The sequence below is a fragment of the Scyliorhinus canicula genome, chromosome 15 (assembly GCF_902713615.1).
Source record: "Scyliorhinus canicula chromosome 15, sScyCan1.1, whole genome shotgun sequence".
Taxonomy (NCBI): Eukaryota; Metazoa; Chordata; class Chondrichthyes; order Carcharhiniformes; family Scyliorhinidae; genus Scyliorhinus; species Scyliorhinus canicula.
Window position 1 is genome coordinate 23,300,771 of NC_052160.1, and position 22,129 is coordinate 23,322,899.

At 42.5% G+C, this 22,129-nt stretch overlaps 1 protein-coding gene across 1 annotated transcript in view; it reads right to left on the reverse strand.

Annotated features, from left to right (window-relative positions):
* The window catches only part of LOC119979047 (transformation/transcription domain-associated protein), a 213,511-nt gene that overhangs the window by 138,208 nt on the left and 53,174 nt on the right, over positions 1-22,129 (reverse strand). Inside the window, 9 exon segments of the mRNA XM_038821026.1 lie at positions 7,249-7,419; positions 8,758-8,879; positions 10,639-10,735; positions 11,876-12,037; positions 12,790-13,050; positions 14,481-14,678; positions 15,327-15,544; positions 16,347-16,546; positions 18,785-18,936. Coding sequence (XP_038676954.1) covers positions 7,249-7,419; positions 8,758-8,879; positions 10,639-10,735; positions 11,876-12,037; positions 12,790-13,050; positions 14,481-14,678; positions 15,327-15,544; positions 16,347-16,546; positions 18,785-18,936 — 1,581 coding nt within the window.

Genomic DNA, 22,129 nt, shown 5'->3' on the forward strand with positions numbered 1-22,129 from the left:
AGTTTATTCCATCAATTATGAATTATCCTCAGTCACTACCTCAAGCAGTTTTCCAAGGTTTTAAAAAAATGCCAAGAGTGCAGTAGAATATTCCCCACCATTATCAATACCATAGTACCATCATTAGTATCTCCATGGTTACGGCAACTACTCTTACTTTGTTCCAAAAAAGCAATTATTAAAGCACCGTGTAATTTAATTGCAAGCAAAGTTGCTCCATTAAGCACCCCTCTGAAAATTATCCTAGAATTGTGTGAAATGCATTATTTATAGCATCTATTCTTACACACAAAACACTTATTCCCCGTGTCGGTGTTCAACTGTAAACTGTTGAACCTCCAACTGCTTCTGTTTAACAAAAGGTAATGGGACAGAAACATTGAGCGAGCTTCTATTTTCCCGCCGGTCAATGGGATTTCCCATTGTAACCACCCCATGCCGCCAGGAAACCCACAGGCAGGCGTACGCTGCCAACCTCAGCGACGGGAGCATTCTGGCCATCGACTTTGATAATGGGTCCACAGATGCTGCCAGGCCTGAGTGTTTTCACATTTTGTACAGTGACCAATTGACATGTTTTACTGAACGAATGAATGAATCTGGCCATAGACAATTTTTTAAACATTTGTTCCTGGGATGTGGCCGTCGCTGGCCAGGCCAGCATTTATTGTCCATCCCCAATTGGCCAGGAAACGGCAGTGGTGAGCTGCCCCCTCAAACTGCTGCAGTCATGTGTTGCAGGTGCAACCATTGTGCTGTTAGGGAGTTCCAGGACTTTGACCCAGTGACAGTGAAGGACATTTTCCATCACTTTACTGAGGATCGAGTACTGATGGGGAAATTGGCAGGGTTGGATTTATCCCTTCTTTTTGTGGATAGGACATACCTGGGCAATTTTCCACATTGCTGGCTAGCTGCCAGTGTTGCAGCCGTACTGGAATAGCTTGTCTAGGGATGCGGCTAATTCTGGAGCAGAATTTTCAGTACTGTTGCCGGAATGGTGTCAGAGCCTGGAGCCTTTGCAGAAGTGAATCAAATTGAATCAGAAGACTGGCATCTGTGGTGCTGATGATCTCAGGTGGAGGCATAGATGGATCATCCACTTGACACTTCTGGCATGCCATCTTGCACTCTTCATTGAAGTAGGGTTGATTCCCCCGGCTTGGATGACAATGGTAAGTGGGGGATATTCTGGGCCATGAGGTTACAGATCGTGGCTGTCTATAATTCTGCAGCTGCTGACTGCCCACCACGCCTTATGGATGTCCAGTTGCTGGATCCATTCGAAATCTATCCCATTTAGCACAATGGCAGTCCCACACAATTAGACGGGACTTCATCTCCAAAAGGACTATGTGGTGGCTAATCCTACTAATACCGTCATGGACAGATGCATCTGCAATACATTGGTGAGGACAAGGTCAAGAAGGTTTTTCCCTCTTGTTGGTTCTCTCACCACCTGACGAAGATCCGGTCTACCAGCAAAGTCCTTTCGGGCTAGAGTGGTGCTACTGAGCCACTCGGTGTTGGACATTATACCCAGTGTATATTTTGTGCCTTGCCACCCCACAGTGCTTCCTCCAATTAGTGTTTAATATGGTGGAGTAGATTCATCAGCTGAGGAGGGAACAGTAGGTGGTAACTAGCAAGAGGTCTCCTTGCCCATGTTTGACTTGATGACATGAGACTTCATAGGGTCTAGAGTAGATGGTGAGGACTCACAAGGTAACTCCCTCCCAACCATTTATCACCGTGCCACCGTCTCCTCTGGTAGGTCTGTCCTGTCGATGGGACAGGTCATACCCAGGGATGATGGTGGTGTCTGGAACATTGTATGGTATGATTTTGTGAGTACGTCCATGTCAGGCTGTTCATGACCAGTCTGTGAGACAACTCTCCCAATTTTGACACAAGCCCCCAGATGTTAGTAGGGAGGATTTTTCAGGGTTCACAGGGCCAGGTTTGTCGTCACCATTTCCAGTGTCTAGTTCGATGCCGGGTTTCATGTCTTTCAGACTTCGTAGTGGTTTTATGCAAGTGAGTGGCTTGCTGGGCCATTTCAGAGGTGTAGGCCTGGAGTCACATGCAGGCCAGACTAAAGACAGCAGATTACCTTCCCTAAAAGGATAGCAGTGAACCAAACTGGCTTTTTTAAGACAGTTGACAATGGTTTCATGGTCACCATTAGACTAGCATTTAATTCTAGATTTATTAATTGACCAGAGGGTCAATAAACCCAACTGGCATGTTAATTTAATAAACTATTGCCCATACCCCTTTATTGCCCATACCCCTTTTCCATGACTCGAATCACATCCTATAGCGTCAACACCAAATTGACCGAGCAAGTCACATCAGCTGTAAAACTGATATTTTGTGGTATTTCCAACATTGTTCCATTCTCTCTCTCTCTCTCTCTAAAGATGAACAGCCACGTAATCTACCAAACTCTTCAATTTGTGCGTAAGAATGCAAACCACAAATATAAATAACTGCCCTAGAATTGTATGGAAATCTTCAGATAAGAGTAATTTAATGCAACATCAAACATTACTGCAGTTTATTGCACCTCTAGGCCACTGCCACTTACACAAGCCAGAACACTATTCCCTTCGAGTATCTATCTATAGTGAGGTAATTTTCTAATTACATTTCCACAAGTAAAGCAATAATGGAAAGCATGCCGTGTCTGAAACACAGAGCCCAGTCTCAATATAACAGCAGGGAATTTTGTGCCATGAAAATTAACTTTGTTACTTGATGAGTGAAAAAATGATCCATGGAATGCTGGGGGAGTCTTAAATATTCTATCACAGCAGTATGGGAACAAAACTTTATATTCAACAGATCACTGAAAATTTAACATCTTAACGCAAAACTCAAAGCACAGATATTAAAATCATGCACATCTTACCAAATAATTATTTTCTCAACTCCCACCCTTCAAATATTTTATAGAATCCATAAAATCCCTACAGTGCAGGAGGAGTTTTGGCCCATCGTGTCTGCAGCGACCCTCTGAAAGAGCGCCCTACTAGGCCCACTTCCCCTATCCCCATAATCCCAACTAACCCACACATCTTTGGACACTAAAGTGACAATTTTAGCATGGCTAATGCACCTAACCTGCACATCTTTATGTCTTTTTCTAATTGGAAAAAGGGACTTGTAATGCTTAGTACGGCAGGTGTTTGGTACATAGCCACACAGAGCAGAACATCCTCCTAAAAAAAAAACCATAAGTATTTACCCATAGGTTAAAGAATATACAGCACAGAAACAGGCCATTCAACCAACCAGTACATGCCTGTGTTTATGTTACACATGAGCCAGCTAAATCCAGGAACATTACAAAATAAAATTCAACAGCAAGTCACAAAGTGACATTAGGGCCAATGGCCAAAAAGCTTGGTCAGAGACAGGTGTGAGGAGCCTCTTAAAAAGGAGAAAAGAGAGGTGGAGAAGTTTAGGGGGAGAACTCCAGATCTGAGAGCCATGGTAACTAAAGGTACGGCCACCAATGGTGGATCAATTAAAATTGGGGATCCTCGGGAGACCAGAATTGGAGGATAGCAGTGATTTATCTCGGAGAGGTGTAGGGCTGGAGGTGGTTATGGGGAGGAGAGGCCCGAAAAGAAATTTAAGAACAAGAACAAGAGTTTTAACATGGTGCTGTCAGTCCGGGAGCCCTTGTTGGTTAGTTAGAACAAGGAGCGATGATGGGTGAATGGGAACCGAGAGTTGGGCAACAGAGCTCGAGACAAATTTAAATTTATGAGGAGTAGAGTGTGGCTGGGACATGCCATCTAGAGACGTAAAAATCAGGAAATATTCACTTCAAACTTGCAGCTCCTCTGGAGACTCAGTATGGGATTGGACCAGTATTGTGCCAAGTCAAGCAGACCAGGAAGCTCCACGTTTGCTCACCTTATATACAGAGTTTGTGAATTTCAGCCAGGGCAGTGCACTTTGAATACCTTCCTGTCCTAATCTAACTAGATTTACAATCTGTTCAGCTCCAAATCCAAACAGAAGCCAAATAAAACTCATTGCGATTACTACTACTGCTTGGCAGAGCACATAGTGCCTCAAATGCTGATGGATGAGTTATTACCAAGGAGGTTTGTAAAGGGCCTCAATAGATCCTCAAATAAAGGTGCTGTTTGAGAGGAAATGCTTCGGATTTTTATTTGAAGTTTAGTTCAGCTGAGTAAATTGGTCACAGAGACGTTACTTAATCAGAGATTGATTCACACTTGACCCAAAACCACCCCAGCCCGATTAGAGCCCAATCCTGAATTTATTCCACAACTCCATGCTCATTACCCATTCAGGTCTTCCCCAAACACTATCTCACCAACTGGTGTCAGTTGCTCCTGCAATCCTATCCCACACCCATTGTATGCCAGAGTCAACTCACAATGTAAATAGCATAGCTCAGGGGTGTAACAACAGCTTTTCAATCTAGTTGATACCCAAGTGCCACCTCAAACCTTTTCAACAGAGAACCAAGTAACCTCATAAGATGATGTCACGTGCAAATCATTGACCTGCTTTCTTCCACAATCACTGAACACAGAGGGTAACACGAATGACCATTCACTTCATTTAATTTGTGCAATTTGCCTTCTCCTAATAATACAAAATAATGAGCATATAAAGATTCCCCACATCAGCAAGGTGCTATTTTCTTTCCCTCCAAACTAGTGTTTTTCTCGTTTCATGATTCCCGGAAGATCACGTGGTTTTTTTGGTCTGTGGGTAGCTGGTGTATGTCTTGTTGTCACAATTGTGTGGGGCAGGCTGAACGGCCAAGAGGGTCTTACGGTGTCATCACTGCACATTTAATGCCAGCAAGTTAACAAACAATACTTCTGCATTTTGAGCTCACTCTTGTAGCTTTTTATTTTAAGACCATGAGTGGGTATTCCTGCCTGTTTTTTTATCACCACGTTGATGGTTACAGGGGATGGGGATGAGGCTGGCAGACACCCCCAATCGAGTGCCTCGGGCCAGAGACTTCACCATTCACTGATAGCTGAGCCCGGTTTATGCATTCTGTACTGTACAAGTCTTTGGGGAAAATTATTTCAATGTACAACCTACCTTATGTGGCCCCATGCCATACTTTGTTTCATAATAATCCTGTGAAACATCTTGGGATGTTTTATTATGTTACGGGTGCTTATAGACAAATAAATATTACACATCCAGGGTCCCAGGTTCGATTCCCGGCTGGGTCACTGTCTGTGTGGAGTCTGCACGTCCTCCTCCTGTGTGCGTGGGTTTCCTCCGGGTGCTCCGGTTTCCTCCCACAGTCCAAAGATGTGCGGGTTAGGTGGATTGGCCATGCTAAATTGCCCGTAGTGTCCTAATAAAAGTAAGGTTAAGGGGGGGGGGGTTGTTGGGTTACGGGTATAGGGTGGATACGTGGGTTTGAGTAGGGTGATCATGGCTCGGCACAACATTGAGGGCCGAAGGGCCTGTTCTGTGCTGTACTGTTCTATGTTCTATGTTCTATCTCTTGACTTGATGTTTTCCCAACTACCCACCCAAAATGTGCATGAGTGCACCCAGTTTAAAAACGCCAGTACTTTAAAATAGCTAATTTCCGGGCATCACATGGCCTAGTGGTTTGCACTGCAGCCTACGGCGCTGAGGATCCGGGTTCGAATCCCAGCCCTGGGTCACTGTCCGTGTGGAGTTTGCACATTCTCCCCATGTTTGCATGGGTTTCACCCACAACCCAAAGATGTGCAGGTTAGGTGGATTGGCCACGCTAAATTGCCCTTTAATTGGGAAAAAATAATTGGGTACTGTTTTATAAAAAACCAAGATAGTTCTGAGTGGCAATAATGTCTCCCGGATTTCTTAAACTATTATGTTGACAAATTCTGTATTCTAAAGATGGGACACAGATCTAACGTTACTGCGATTTTAAACCAAAATTCTTTACGGAATCCAAACCGATATTATTTTAAAAGGTGACTGTATAAATGTATACAGATCGGGATCCATGTACACAGATCGGGATCCATGTACACAGATCGGGATCCATGTACACAGATCGGGATCCATGTACACAGATCGGGATCCATGTACACAGATCGGGATCCATGTACACAGATCGGGATCCATGTACACAGATCGGGATCCATGTACACAGATCGGGATCCATGTACACAGATCGGGATCCATGTACACAGATCGGGATCCATGTATACAGATCGGGATCCATGTATACAGATCACTAAAATGTTGTCGTCAGGTACAAGAAGTAATCAAAAAGTGCATTGGAACCTTTGGGAGTGAGACTTTGAGAGCTAGACAGAACATTTATACAGCTCTTAAAAAGCCCTGGTTAGACCACATCTGGAATGCTGATCACTGGAGTTAGAAAGGATATGTTGAATCCAGCACAGATTTACTAAAATGTTACCAAGACTCCAAAGGCTACATTAAGAATCGAGGTTACGGAAGCCAGGCTTGTAGCCCCTGGACAATAGAAAGGTTAGGGGTGATTTGATTTAGGATATTGGAGAAAAATATCACTAGGGTAGATAGAGAGAAACATTTTCCCCTGATGGGCATGGGGACATAACCTTAAAATCAGAGCCAGGCCATTCAGATGTTAGGCTGCATTTAATCACCTTAAAAGGGCGGCACTCCCTCCCACAAAAATTAGCAGGTGCTAGCGCAATTCATCACTTTAAATTTAAGATGAATAGATTTTTGTTAGACATGGGTGTAAAAAGAATATGAAGCCAGACCAGGTGGATGGAGTTAGGATACAGATCAATTATCTCACTGAAAGTTGGAACAACAGGCAGCTCAAGGGGCTGAATGGCCACCACCTATCCCTACGATCTCCCTATGTGGTGTCCCCTGTAAACTATTAAGAGTAATTCAAACAGCGCCACTGAAAGTTTTCCATTACTAAAGCAGATTGGATACAGAAAAAAAACAAGATCACCAAGTGTCTGAAGAATGTTTCTGAACTTGCAGCAAAGACCAGTAGCATCTTCATTTATCTGTAATCGGTTTCCAACACAGTTTGGCTGGCTGGATTCTGGCAAAGTCACAAAAGCCATTGCTGTTCCAGCAAAAGCGAAATACCTCCAGGGCAGAAAATAGGCCAACGAGACAAAAACCTCAAACGCACTTCCGAGATTCATTATGCACATCCAATATTGGCTTAAGTCTCAATGTGTCAGCATTCAGACTGATAAAAGCTGCTCATTCACTTACCATCATCTGATCACAAAATTTATCATTAAAGGAGTTTGGAAAAAGTCTTGTAACAGAGGTCAAGCGATTCACCACATTTAAAGTCAGGCTGCGATAATCACCCAACATCATCAGGAGTGGCCGCATGTGGGTGTGGATTTGATCGACTTCAATTGTAGCTCCCTCCAAAAACTAAAGGGAGTAAATATAAAAATAAACTTCAAACAAATAAAAACATTTAGATTTGGAACAATTTGTAAATAAAGCCTGCAAAACTTGATTTAAGGAAAAGAATGCTATATATAGGTGCGTTATAAACAAGACACACAAGGTACCTGTGTCATTTCATCTATTAGATAACCAACATTCTGGTTTATCAATCTTTTTCAAAGACCGCATGCGATTGCTACCTGGGAGTAGAAGAACGTACCACGGTAACACTACAAAAATAAAAAGGATTTACCACCTTATTGTTGCGATTGCTTTGTGAAAGAGTATCACTCATGTTCTGACCAACATGTTTCAGAAACAAAGTTACAAGGGGCTGCTGATGGATTCAGACAAGAGGCTTCACAACTTAATATGGTTTTCTAGATAGGTTGATTAATAAGGGGATCAGGGATTATGGGGAGAAGGCAAGAGAATGGGGACGAGAAAATATTAGCCATGATTGAATGGCGGAGCAGACTTGATGGGCCAAATGGCCAAATTCTGCTCCTATGTCTTATGGTCTTAATAGGCAGAGGTTCCGAGAGCAACAAACTACAATAGGTTTCAAGTGGTTTGTGCTCACTTCAGTTCCTCCAAGAATGTTCCAACACTAATCAAAGCCTTGAACCATGTTGCCTAAAATAAGGTACTACTTCCAGAATAGCTTGCATATGAACGTTCAAAAATGAAACTTATTATCCAGTTCTAGTGTCAGAGCAATACCAATTACTGGGCATGAGTGAGAAAGGATCGTTTATGCTATAGAAAGCCAGCTTTTCATAATATTCCACAAAAGGAAAGCCTTTTTTCTGAAAAAAATAATACATTTTCTTTCATACCAAAGTACAATCTGCTCGGACTCAAATTTGACTTAAAATTCGAATAAATGTAACTTCTCTTGCCCCAAATTCCCACTTTGCTGGATTATTTACCTCATTTCATTCCAATCATTAAATAATGCAAAAAAACTTGCATTAAAAGTGAATGAATAGTCGGCTATTATACAACTTGCAAGTGTCTGGTGTCTCTTCAAAACTACTGTCATTTCTGCACTACGTGTACTAATGCAGCTAATTTGTATTTGGGGAAGTAGTAACAAGCTAATTAGGAGAATGAGTTCAGCCTGCATCACACTTCCATCCAATGGGAATACACAAATTAAATTTTTTTAAACTATTTTAATTACAGGCATTGGGCAAGTATCATGGTTCAGCAACACACTGGTAAATATTAATGCAACATTCATCATTTTGATTTGGATTCCTTTCACCGCATGTCTGAATAGCAACTCCAGAATTGCACCACTGCAACAGAACTGACCTTCCTCATGCAGGCCTCTCCCGCCTCCTGTAGTTCATTATTCGTCGAGTTCAGTGCCTTGAAGAGCGCGGCAATTATTTTTTCTCGCGACTGAGGCAGGTAATTGCAGGCAGCTAGGGCATCTATTCCAGTAAAGTCAAAGGAGCACAATTTTACTCTCCACACAAACCAACATGAACAATATAAACCAGTCAACAACTTCCTCACGATGTGAATTAGCTTGCATAAATATCATATTTTTAAAAAACTTATCAAAGAGGATTAAAGGGTCTGATAGGATGGAGAGAGAGAAATAATTTCCTCTGGTGGGGAGAATCCAGAGCATTGGGGGGGGGGCTAACCTTAAAATGTTCGCCAATCTATTCAGGGGCAAGGTGAGGCAGGGACTTCTTCACAAACACAGGATAGAGATCATCTGGAACTCCCCTCCCTTAAAAAGCTGTCACGGCTGGGGGTCAGTGAAAATTTTAAAACTGAGATCTTGAAGAGATTTAAGAGAACAGGTTCAAGCACCTGTAGAGCCTCCTCCTGTACAATTAGCACGAGGGGGAAAGCATGAACTGTCGAAAGAATGGGCAAGGTTTAAATCAAGCACTATTCTCCTCTTCAATGTATCGAAGGAGCCTTGTCCCGATGCGTTGTTAATGCTTCATTGTTATTTATTTTTTAAATCTATGCTGCGTGATACAGTAAGAACATAAACGTCTTGTTGAAAATATAATGCTGAGTGCAGTGCTTTCTAATCTCCTCTACATTTTTGTTTAAAATAAAACACTTGTAAATGTGCAGTTTGAAGTAGGTCATTAACTTAATGTTCCCTGACCTGCCACAATGTGCTCCATCAGACCTGTCAAATTTTTATGGGTTTCTTGATTTAGGGGTTTTCCAGCTCTGGGTTTTCTAGGATGTCAGGTGTTAAATTAAGCTGTAGTATTGTGTTGGCCGGGAAGGATTACAAATATTATGGCAATGAACAGGTGGTTTCGTACAGGTTTTACTGCATTAGTCATGACTTTAAAAAACACACAATTTTGTCAACTTTCTATGAGCCCTTGCACACACCCCCACAGCTCTACCCACCTCCCACCTAAAGCCATCTATACTAGTGTCTGAACGGGGTTCTCCCAAATCTTTGACTGATACTGCTATTTTGCCAATAGCCATGAATCTGCATGCGAGGATAACCCAGGGGAGGATCTGCATACATCTTCCTCTGACCTGCAACTCCCTGCTCAGCTGTTGGCCCGTGTGCATGACAATAAGTATTAGCACGGCGACATGTCTATGCCAATATGCAGACCAGCCTTGCTACATCATTTCTTTTCGAATCCCATCCGCGAACAAAATACTACCACGCATAAATTTCCTCTGAAAGCAAACAGTTCCTGAGCTGTCTCTTAATTTACCGCAAAGTGGTTCCAAATGGAATGAAAGTTTGGATAAAAATAACGGTGTTGTGCTGTGTAATTTGGAATAACACAAGCTGCCACTTGATGCAGTTTTGAGTAAAAGATGCTCCAGACTTTGAAGTGAGTTCAATGTGTTTTATTGAACTATTAGCACAGTTCTCAATGAGTTCGACTCTCTGCTAATCTAAATGTAGTAACGCAGTCTAACTGAACCAGCCTTGCTCTAAGCCACGTGCTGGGGTGTGATGCTGAGGATACACCCTGTCTCACTCTGGAGATGTTGGTCTGTGGAAAGGGGTGTGAGTGCCTCATCCCTTTTATATAGTGAGATACCACCCCTGAGTGTCCTGACTGCTCATAGGTCGTGTCCTATTCTATGTGTTCATTAGCTGCATGTTTGCATATCATGACAAATGGCTGGATGTTTCAAGGCAGAAGCGTTCAACTTTTTTGTTACCACAATTTCACTTACTCAAGGCAGCAATGCGTAAAGGCACAAGTGAAGGCAGGCTTTTGTAGCAGGGTAGTTTCATAAGTGCGACGTCTTCTGCCTCGCACAGATTTAGCAACTGTAACAAAATAATAGCAACTGTAACAAAATAAAAGCATTCAACCATCATTTGCTAAACGGGAATATTCAACCGTTTGCTACCGAAGATAGCTTTCTCCCTCTCTCTGTGCAAATCAAGCATTTTTTTTAAAAACATCTTGAAAACCTCCTTCTAATTTTAAACTGACCTCCGTACATTTCATTCATTATATTAGTGGACAGGAACTGGAGCCAGAAAGTACATTTGCAAACTTGAATTGTTTTTTAAAAAAACAGCCTGCAGTGCCGTGGTAAATCAGGGGCAAATGCTGCAAATTTAGATGGAACCTGCAGTAGAATTAACAATCAAATTGAGGTCAATTCAGTTACAGGTCTAATCACTCAGTCTCAGAACAGCCCAAAATCCTTCACAGACAAAGGAGTGTTTTCATTGCTGGGATGTAGAAAATGTGGCACTCTGCAAGCTCCCACAAACAGCAATGTGTTAAATTGTGTTAGGTGTGGAATAAGTAGCAGCCAGGAATCTGCAGTTGTTCAAACACATGGGAATATAGGAATTAGGAGAAGTCGGCTCTTCGAGCCTGCTCCGCCATTCAATCAGTTCATGGCTGATCTCACATTCACCTCCCCACCTGTTGCCCATATCCCTTGAACCCGTTTTTAAAAAAAATCAGAAATATATCCATCTTCTTGAAACCACTTAATGACTCGGGTTCAACCACACTAAGGGGCAGCGTGTTCCACAAATACACCACCCTCTGCGAGAAGTAGTTCTCCCTCGTCTCATTTCTAAATGTACCATCTCTCAACCTCTCAAATAGTGTCATAGAATATTTTACAACCATCTGAGTGGGCGGGTGGAGCCTAGTCTTAGCGTCTCATCCAAAACGTGGCATTTCTTGACAGATCAGGAGTCCATCAGTATTGCCCAGAAGCTTCTTCCCATGTGAAAGCACGCAGCTTTTGAGTTCTGTAGTAACTATCCAAGCCTCTTGAATGATGCGTAGACACATTAACACCCTAATATTCTTGTGAATGGAATTGTCCAAGACACACGAAGCAAATGACTCTCTCTAGCCATGCGCAAAGTCAAGAAAAGCTCACGCTGGAAAGTAGAGAACGATAGAGAACAGCAAAAGTACAAGAATCCAGCCCTTACCTCTGTATAAAATACTTTGTGCTCTACTACGTTGAGATCCATGGTGAACAGCCTGGGCTGCAGAGTGGTGCAAAACGTATTTCCCTCCATCAGTCCGATTTGAGCATTTGCTGGTTGATGCCGCAGTAGGTGCTTTTTAGGTGGAACCATGTCTTGTAGGACCTGACACACATGGAACAACCCACAATCAGATTAGCATTCCAAGATCAGCGCTGCACCGATATGACAATTCTCAATACAAGTTGCATAAACTGAAGGTTTCAAGCACATCCCAAATGCAAACAACAATGGGGAACTCAAAACTTCCAGGAGTTCTGTCAATTCTCCTCCAAAATTAAAACTTTTTATCCACCCCAAAGTTTTACACTTGAAACTAAAGACTCACACACATATTGCCGGGGTCACCGGGTTATCAATGGTAAAAATCCAAGTAAAGATTCCAATAACAGGGTCAACTAAGGTGGTGGCATGACAATGTCAAAAAAGCATTAGAATTAAGGCTCCTCCCCACACCCTTCTGTGTACCCGAGCAGACACGTCTTCACCATGGGACCACATCCAAACAGAGGATTTCTACTCGTTCCCAAAAATCAGGGTTAATTGTTCAAGGATCATCCATGTAAAAGAATTCTCCACTTGAACAACCATGATAATCCCAATATGTTATTCGTCTAATTTTCTTCATTATTAGATCTTTTTGACGGGACAGGTTAATGCCTCTGACCGCCCAACCTGCCTCGTCCCGCCATGTTCATGTGTATTATAGTGGGTGGGGCTCTCTTATCTATTCTTGGTTACATTTACCCGAAAGTCCACCCTGATCGACAAGCGACTTAATCTTCAATGGTCACTGGTGAGACAAGTTGCAAAGTGCACCTCCAGTTAGGTAAAATAGTCCATTATTTATACGGTACCTCTTTGTGGGGCTCCATGATTTCTGTTACACTTTTCCCAGTTACTTGGGCAAGCACTTGCAAAGAATGCATGGCCTGCTTTCGCACGGTGGAGTTCGGAGAGGTCACCTCCCGCACCAGGTCGTGGGTCACGTGATGAAATGACTTTTCCTGAGCTGCGAGCAGCTCTTCGGACTTCTCTTCATCCTTCAAGGGGGTTGCACAGCGAACCAGTAGCTGCTCCAAGGTGGTTTTGGCCATTGCGACTGCTCCATTTGAAACCTGCACAAAAGTAGAGTTAACCCCTTTAGGTGATGCTTGTAACACTAAGTTGAAAGCAGCTTTTCATCAGAAAATTTATAGGCTGCTTGCATGGTCGGTTTAATGCCCAAACTCATGCCAGGCCGCCATTACCCATCAACCCAACCCAATGCTAATTGATCTACACTGGCTCCCAATGCGGCAATTAAAAATTTTGCATCCTGTTATCTTCGAATCCATCCATTGTCTCGAGTCCCCCTATTATCTCAAGCTCCTATAATCCACAGGGATATCTGCGCTCCTCTAATTCTGCTTCTGAACTAACCTCGATTCTAATCGTTCCACCACTAGCAGCCACGTCTTCAGCTGCCTGGGTGCCAAGCTCTGGAGAAACCTCCTCTAATCTCTCCACTTTTCTCCCATACTTAAACATTCCTTAAAACTCTCCCTCTTTGACCAAGCTTTCAGCCACCGGTCCCAACATCTCCTCCTGTGGCTCAGTGCCAGGTTTTGTTTAATACTGTGAACTGCCTTTGGATGGCAGGGCCATAACGTCATATCCCCTCATGCCTTTGGAGCCAAAGCACAAGTTTCATTCCAGTGAATACTCCCCATTTCCATATGACCAGAAACCTCTCACTCAGCACAACTTGCTACTTTGTCGAACAAGGTTTCTTCATTCCTTCTCAGAGAATCAGCAGTATTTACGCCTTAGGAGACAATTTTCTTTTTACTCCTCCTTTTTAAAATGGACATTGCTGCTCCGCAGGTGCAAAGGACACGACAAGAGCATTTTACACACACGGGTCGCATTGAGCAATCCGAATCGGTCGGAGCCAAGAGGTTGCTGCAGTGCTTCCCTCTACATTACTCTAGTAAAGCAGCCCTCTTGGTTTCTCTAGGCGTGGTAAATATTTCTGTGCACGCCGCCGCCGGTGAAACTCGCATTTTCCCGCGAATGGCCAGCTGCCAAAGTTTGAACAGCCAGTGTGGCAATTATTACAATCAGTGTTATTTCACTACATCATACCACTGCAACACACCCATCAGTTCGCACTCGAGTCATAAGCACGTAGCTGACCAAAATATAATCAAACAAAGGCAACCAGACGTTCATCTCATCTGAAACAAAGGAGCATCTTTCATAAACCCTCGTCATACAAGGCTTTGTGCATTGGAAGTGCAGATCAGCAGTTAGGTCCCCCCCAGATCAGTTGCCATTCTGTTTTGTAGCAACTGATTTTAAATGGTGATATTATTGTGCAGTTGACTCCAAATTGTTGATACATGCGCTGCCTTTGCAAAAGGACCGACGGCTTGATCACACTTACTTGCTAAAACTTTACTGGACATGCTCACAGCTAGCAGGAGCTAGTTAGAAATACTGGCTTATGTCCTGTAAACTATCGTAAACCTCATGCATCCCACACCCACATAAAAAAGCATAATACCTCTCCGGTTAGATCCATCATAACAAAAAGGAGGGCTTTCAGAAAGGTTTGCTGATTCTGTAGGACCCATATCAAAGGAAGGCGTTCCATCAAGAACTTAATGGACACTACACCTCCGAGTTTAGCATACCAAGCTTGTTCGTAACAGCAGGCGCAAAGACGCTCCACAATGTAAGAAAATAATGGTAACAAACATGCCTAGCGGAACAAAAAAAAAGTTACTAATTTGACAACATCATTGCATCAGAAATTTTAATGATCTAATATTTATGAACTGGAACAGGATGTGATATCTATCAGCCTTTTGTGTGGAGGAGAAATCCCACTGGTCCTGGCAGGTGGACATGAAGAAATCCCATGGCAATATTTTGAGAAATCCCCGAAGCCTCTCCCCACGCAGTGTTCTGGTTGGTATTTATCACTCAATCAGCATCACAAAAAAAAGATTTATCAGCCATTATCACATTGCTGTTTGTGGGAGCTTACTGCGGGCAAAGTGTCTGCCGCATTTCATCCATTAACATAAGATCATAAGACGTAGGAGCACAAGTAGACCATTTGGCCCATCGAGTCTGCTCTGCTATTCACTGAGACCATGACTGACCTGATGATGATCCTCAACTCCACTTGCCTGCCTTAAACCCACAACCCTCGACTCCCTTACTGATTAAATATCTGTCTATTACAAGTGAATACACTTCAAAGTACATTACTGGCTGAGCTTGTGAAAGGTGCTATATAAATGCAAGCTTTCGCTTTCTAAAGGATCTTAGGTTGTAAATTAAAGATGATTATGCTTTGGTGGCAATATCCAACATGCATGTCATTAAGAGTTCAAGTACCTACCCGTTCCTTTGAGCCTAAGATGATGCTTGCTACATCAAAGATAACTGCCAGAGCCACCTCGCCAATTTTGCAGAGTTCCTTTTCCTCATAAGCCATGCAGATGGCTATAGCATCAATAAGAACAAGTGGGTCCATTCCCTTGGACCCATTTTCTTCACTGTGGAACATGGCTGTGCTTGGCTGACTGCCTACTTGGTAACACTGCAGCAAGAATGGGCCTGGGGAACACAATGAAAGATTTTTAAAATCATACTGCATGCCAGATAAAAACACAGAACCACAGGCCACAAAATAAAAATGATAGCTTCAATAATTTATACATTAGTGCAGGTAAAAATGCAGCAACTGCTAAATCACTGAATGAAAACGCTGCTAGGCTAAGAGGGCCAGCACGTGGTAATGGCTACAAGTTATAGGCCTCACCATCCAAGAACTGGACAATGCACTCCTTTCAAGCAAGCATCTGCTCAAAGATAGTCAAATTATCTGGTCATCCCTCTCAATGCTGTTTGCAGGAACTTGCGCGCAAATTGGTTGCAGTGTTTCCAACATTATAACACTTCAGAAGGACTTCATTGACTGTAAAGTGCTTTGGGCTGTCCTGAAGCCATACAAAGATTAAGTAGATTTATTTTCCCTTAGTAGAATATGGCAGCTAATTTGTTTGAAATATCTGCATCTTTAATCATGCAGCAAAAAGGTGATATAATTACTACAGAACAATGGAAGTGTTTTTTTTTTTAAAAAGCTAAACATGTTTTTCTTAATATAGATGGGAGGCAGAAATGGATATTTCTTGCAACACTGCCTTCGAGCAGAGGTCAAATAAGTTGACTTAATTCCTCGGACAGATCCAATTAACCATTTTTACGTTTGTGAATTATGATAGGAATTTCACACTTGCAAACTAAATCGGAACAATATCCTCCTTTCCGTTCTTATTTTTTTTTCCTTATAACTTCCAAAAATGTCAAAGCCCCCAGTTCAAACTCACCCATGCAGAAGGTGACATTTACTCACCGCACTGTTGAGCTACTGCCACCATGGTGTAGTGACGGATTAAGCTCGCCACGAAAGGCAGAGCACTGGGCCGTAGATCTTTAATGACAGCTGACATAAACGCGCCTGTCAAAGCCTGCTCGAATGTTTTACGAGCGGGTGTGTCCTGTGCTTTGTAACGGTGCGATATAATTACGCTGGGTATCGCCTTCTCTGTGAAGCTGGGAGACAAAATGAAATGAATTCAAGAAAGCCACTCACCGCATTATTAACAAGTCAACCATGAAAATCGCACAGCGGGTAGAAGAGTTTCTTTTACATTTTGATAGAGCTGACCCAATTCAATTATTCCATTTTAATACTGTCAGCAGCTGACCACAAATAAGATGGATGGTTCAATTTCATCACAACTATTTAGGGCCAGCCGCTGCAAATAAGGCAAATGTCCTCCGAATGGTACAAGCGCTGACAACCAAATGCGATTATTGAGTGACGTTTCAATATTTACAGTACGCTGTGCTTAAGTCATTTCATTTGGTTTTGAAAGGCTGAAATATTAATCAATTTGGCAGACAAAAAGAGCTATTACGCCAAGATTGAAAAATGCTTATGCTGCTGCCCTTGTCACTTGATAGATTCCAGCATTGCCTTTATTAAGAAGTTTTTCCTCTTGCCAGTTTTTTACCCCCTTCACCGAGTCGCTCTGGTGTGGTTCAGTGGCCAGTTGATGCCCTTGTTCTCAACCAAACACCTATAGAAAGTGCTGCCGAGTTATTCACCCAGAGGGCACCTTGGAGTTGAGCTAATGTCCTGCCTTCACCAAACGCACACACAATAGGGGATGCCCAGTTAGCTATCAGAAGCGTTTCCCTTCCAAAATAAAGGATGCTAAGGCCATTTTTAGTGTCCCATCCACTTCCCTGGCTGAATTCAGCATAGCCCACGGATCAAGCCCAAGACCTTCTCTGCGTGGCTAAGTTGCTGGTCAGTTAACTTAAGTAACGGAGGTTGCTTTTTCAATCAAATTAGTCTGACATGCTTACAACAAAAGACTTTTACTTTTTTTTCTCCATTTGAGCAGTTAATATTTAACAAAAACACTAAGATTGTTAAAGTGTGTGGCAATACTTTAAATTTCTAATCAATAATTACAACCAAGTAAAGATTTCATAGAATTTACAGTGAAGGAGGCCATTCGGCCCATCGAGTCTGCACCGGCTCTCGGAAAGAGCACCCTACTTAACCCCACACCTCTCCCTATCCTCGTAACCCTGCAACCTCATCTAACCCAAGGGCAATTTATCATGGCCAATCCACCTAACCTGCACATCTTTGGACTGTGGGAAGTAACCGGAACATCCGGAGGAAACCCACGCAGACACGGGGAGAACATGCAGACTCCGCACAGACAGTGACCCAAGCGGGAATGGGACCGGGGACCTTGGCGCTGTGAATTTATGTTGTAAAATGTAACTAAACCCGTTTTGAAAGGGGTTACAAAAGCTCTATTTAAGAGTCTCTTCCTATAGAAATCTATGTTCATTCTGAACTGCATCCTGGTATTTCGATAACCATTGCCCCAACTGAAGCTGGCCCCAGTATGTATAACTCTCAGTTTGGACGCCACAAAATGATGATCTGGTGCTCCGTGGCTGAGTAACTGCGTTCTATCGCGGCCCGCACAATTTCTGCTCTTTGACTCATGAAAAATCCTGTAAGTTCCCCTTATTGGGGGGGGGGGGGAGCATTTCACTGTCTGCAGTGTTGCGTTCACCCAAGACAAACGCTTAGCACTGGGAGTGCTGAAATGCTGACCTGCATCACCCAGCATTCCCCAGGTCATCATAAAACAGTCTGGCATGTAATAGCGTTCAGGAACTAAGTGACGGCTGCAAGTATTCCAATAGCGAGAGGGCTGCCGCAATAATTAAATTTAATTTGCTGGCTGAAAGCCAAAAGAAGTATTACTTGATATCCTTGTCTGGAATATGCTGTTAATTGAACATGCCCAAAATGCAGAAAAACATTAGGAGTGATAAACATGTTCCTAAATCAGCTGTAATTACGCTCGTCATCCACCTTCCAACCAGGTATAGTGGAAACTTACAGAGCAAACCATACCACAAAATCAATAAGAACTCTTTGGTTAATCTGTACAGACCTGTACGCAATATTATAAGCTGAATGAAACCAGAATTTTAATTATTAATATTAATAGGAACAGATTTTTAAACGTGATCAATAATAACACAAGAAATAGGAGTAGACAATACGGCCCCTGAGCCTGCTCCACTATTCAGTATGATCATTGTTGACCTGCTTCAACTCTTCTTTCCCACATGTTCCCCATCCCACATGTTCCCCATATAAAAAGACTTGTGTAAAGAGAAACTGCAGATTATGCATGGATTGAATCCATTTTGCATTCAATTACTAAACTGAATCTCTGCTGACCGTACTTTGGATGGGCAAGTAACTGGTAGAGTGAATGCTTGTTATCTTCCAAGCTCATCATTGCCACCAAAAAGCATTTGATAACTTCCCAAGCCTGGCGGCGATAATATGGCTCTGTATTGGCACTCTTCAGACAATCCAACGCAGTTTCAATCGCCTAAAATAAAAACCAAACAGCATTTGTACACAAAATCTCTCTCAGGCCTCACTGAAAAGTTCATTAAAACATCTGTGGAATCCGATGACATATAAAACTAAGCTACATTCAAAACATGAAGAGCCGCTTGTGCGATGCCGCGTGAACCTGCATGCAATGACGCGTGAGCCTTGCATGCAATGGCACGACAAGGAACAGATATTCTCAGTAGATTGTCAAACTGATGCATTGCATCTACCACAAACAGGCAGTAGTTTATTAATGTACTACTTTGAGCGGACATATCAAGGAGTTTTTAAAAATAATACTGCAACTGCTTTGGCACTCAGCTGGGACAAAAACCTGGCGTGCCAAGTCTCATTAATTAACACACATGTTCTAATCGGATAAAAATTCTCTCCTGAACAAACCTTCAATGGGAAGTAAATCAAATTAGCCACAGCATATTCATCCTGCGTCAATAATTTTCCTTTCAAACATCCTCGTTACACAACAGGCATGCATGATTGGTTTGTCTGATCTTGATAAAGGATTCTCCTTCCCCCAATATACTCTACCTTTTGAAACGTGGGACAGCCATTTCAGAGAGGCCGATTCCAAGATAATCACAAGAATGATTGCTCTATTTCCTTATTTATATTGCCTAAATAACCCTTTGTATCTCCTGTAGTTAGTTAGTCAATTTATGGCAAGGACAGTGACAGATCACCGCTTTGCTCCAGATACCAATTAAGATGTGAAAGTTAAAGCATTCCCGAGACGAATAATCTTCTAAAACCATTTAGAAATAGCAGCCCACTTTGGAAAAGTACTGCTCAAGCCAAACGATTCAGTCCTAAAGAGCGTTCAGTCTGCACCACAACTTGATAAAATCAAATCCGCATTTGCCAAAATGCGGGCACACATGAGGATGCCTCTTTTCATTCTTGGAAGATGCAGCCATTCTAGACAAACAATGAATTTATCCATCAAAGTTAGTCCTAGAATGATCGCTAATTCAAGCAAAGCTCTGTTGTCATTGGTCAATTGTTTAAAATGGAGATAATCTAACAAAATTGAAATGGAATATCTTGAACAGCAATATGACACACTATATACAAGTAACTCATCCTGTGGCTGACAGCTAAATAGTATACACCTGTCTGCAACCCACCCCCACCATGGGATGAACCCTGCCTCTAACACCTCACTGCTGAGTGCCCTGCTTACATTAGATAAACTTAGTTCTTTAATGTACTTTATTGAAAAGAAAGGCCCAGTGTAAGTGTTCTGCTCACCACACCAGAAACATGAAAATCGCTTATTGTCACAAGTAGGCTTCAAATGAAGTTACTGTGAAAAGCCCCTAGTCGCCACATTCCGGCGCCTGTTCGGGGAGGCTGGAACGGTCATCAATGAAGCATTCCTGAGCTGTTCTCGCGAGGCATAAATCTGCAGGAAACTCCAAAATGGCATTTCAGTCAAAAGACTCTGCACAGGATTATTGTAATTTAACACAGGTTGGACGGAGGGCCACTTCCAGAGAATTGACTGGCTGCGTGGAAAAATACCATCTGTAACCCACGGTCTTTAAAAGTCAACACCAAAACAGAAAAGGTAGATTTGCATTTCTACAGTGCCTCGTCATGATATCACAAAGTGCTTTACAGTCAACAAAGTACTTTATGAAATGTAGTCACTGTTGCAGTTTAAGAACGTCTGCAGCTAATTTGTACAGCAAGCACCCACAATGTCACAATGACCAGGTTATCTTTTTTTATGATGTTGTCTGAGGGGTAAATATTAACCAGGGCATTGCAGATAATGACCTTGCTCCTCTTCAAAATAATGCCCTGGGATCTTTTTATGTCCATCTGAGGGGGATAGACAGGCCATTGGGTTAACATCTCATCCAAAAGGTTCCACAGTGCAGCACTCCCCCACACTACACGACTGGAGAGTTGGCGTCAATTTTTTTAAATAATAATCTTTATTGCCACATGTAAGCTTATATTGCAATGAAGTTACTTTGAAAATCCCCTTGACGTCACATTCTGGCGCCTGTTCGATACACAGAGGGAGAATTCAGAATGTCCAAATTACCTAACAAGCACATCTTTTCGGGACTTGTGGGAGGAAACCGGAAGAAGCAGAGGGAACCCACGCAGACATGGGAAGAACGTGCAGACTCCGCACAGTGACCCAAGCCAGGAATTGAACCTGGGACCCTGGCACGGTGAAGCCACAGTGCTAACCACTGGTGTGGGACTTGAACCCAACCCCAAGGCTTCGAGTCACTGACAGCAAGACCTCTGAAACCCCAAGTATGGAGACTGCGGCTGCATTGGGAAAAGTCACTTCAGAAGTCGCAAATGAGAAATTTCATAATGCAGCGGATTGTAAACAGAAAACCAATTTAGCCATACGTTAGACAGTTAAGACGAAATTATTCAGCTCCGGTGACTTTTCCAAGCGAGTATGTTACTGAAAGGCGAACAATTTGTCCAAGAGGAAAATATTTTTAAACTGCTATTTCTAGAATCAGCCATCAGACCTAATCATCAAGTTTAATGAAAGCCCATCAAGATTTCTGCACAGTCCAGTCTTATCTGCAGGCCACTGAAGTGGGAACTCATTAATGCAGCAAAAATGAAAAATATATTTTTAGCCCAAAAAAGCTCACTGTAGCATGAAAACATTCCTTCAAACTACAAGTCTAGTGCAAGGCCGGTAATTTATTTTTTAAGCACCACCAGAATATCACTAAATGAACAAGACTCCTCTGCTAGCACCAGCTCAATGTTTATGGGCTGGACTTTTTCCATTTACTGTTGTGTTAAAATGGCAAGGCTCAAAACACCGAGTACAGATGTCTTTTTTAAATTCTGCCCACGAATGCCATACATTTTCTTACAGCAATTTACAAGCAGCAGTACTTTCAATCACCCTCGTCAACCTGTAAAGCCTGCCCATGGAATATATAAAGTTCACAATTGTAAATCAGCTGTTGAAACTGAACAAGTATCCCCGCTTAGAAAATAGCTTTTCCTTGGCAGCACTATTTAAATCTGCTAAGTGAAATCATATTTACTGCAATGCTACAATATTATGGTGTCTGTCTATTTATTACCAGTCTGGGCTGGGGAGGGGGGTTTATTTGTAAAGCAATATTTTGATTTGATGCTTTCCCATTTTGTCCTGCTGTAGCATCATA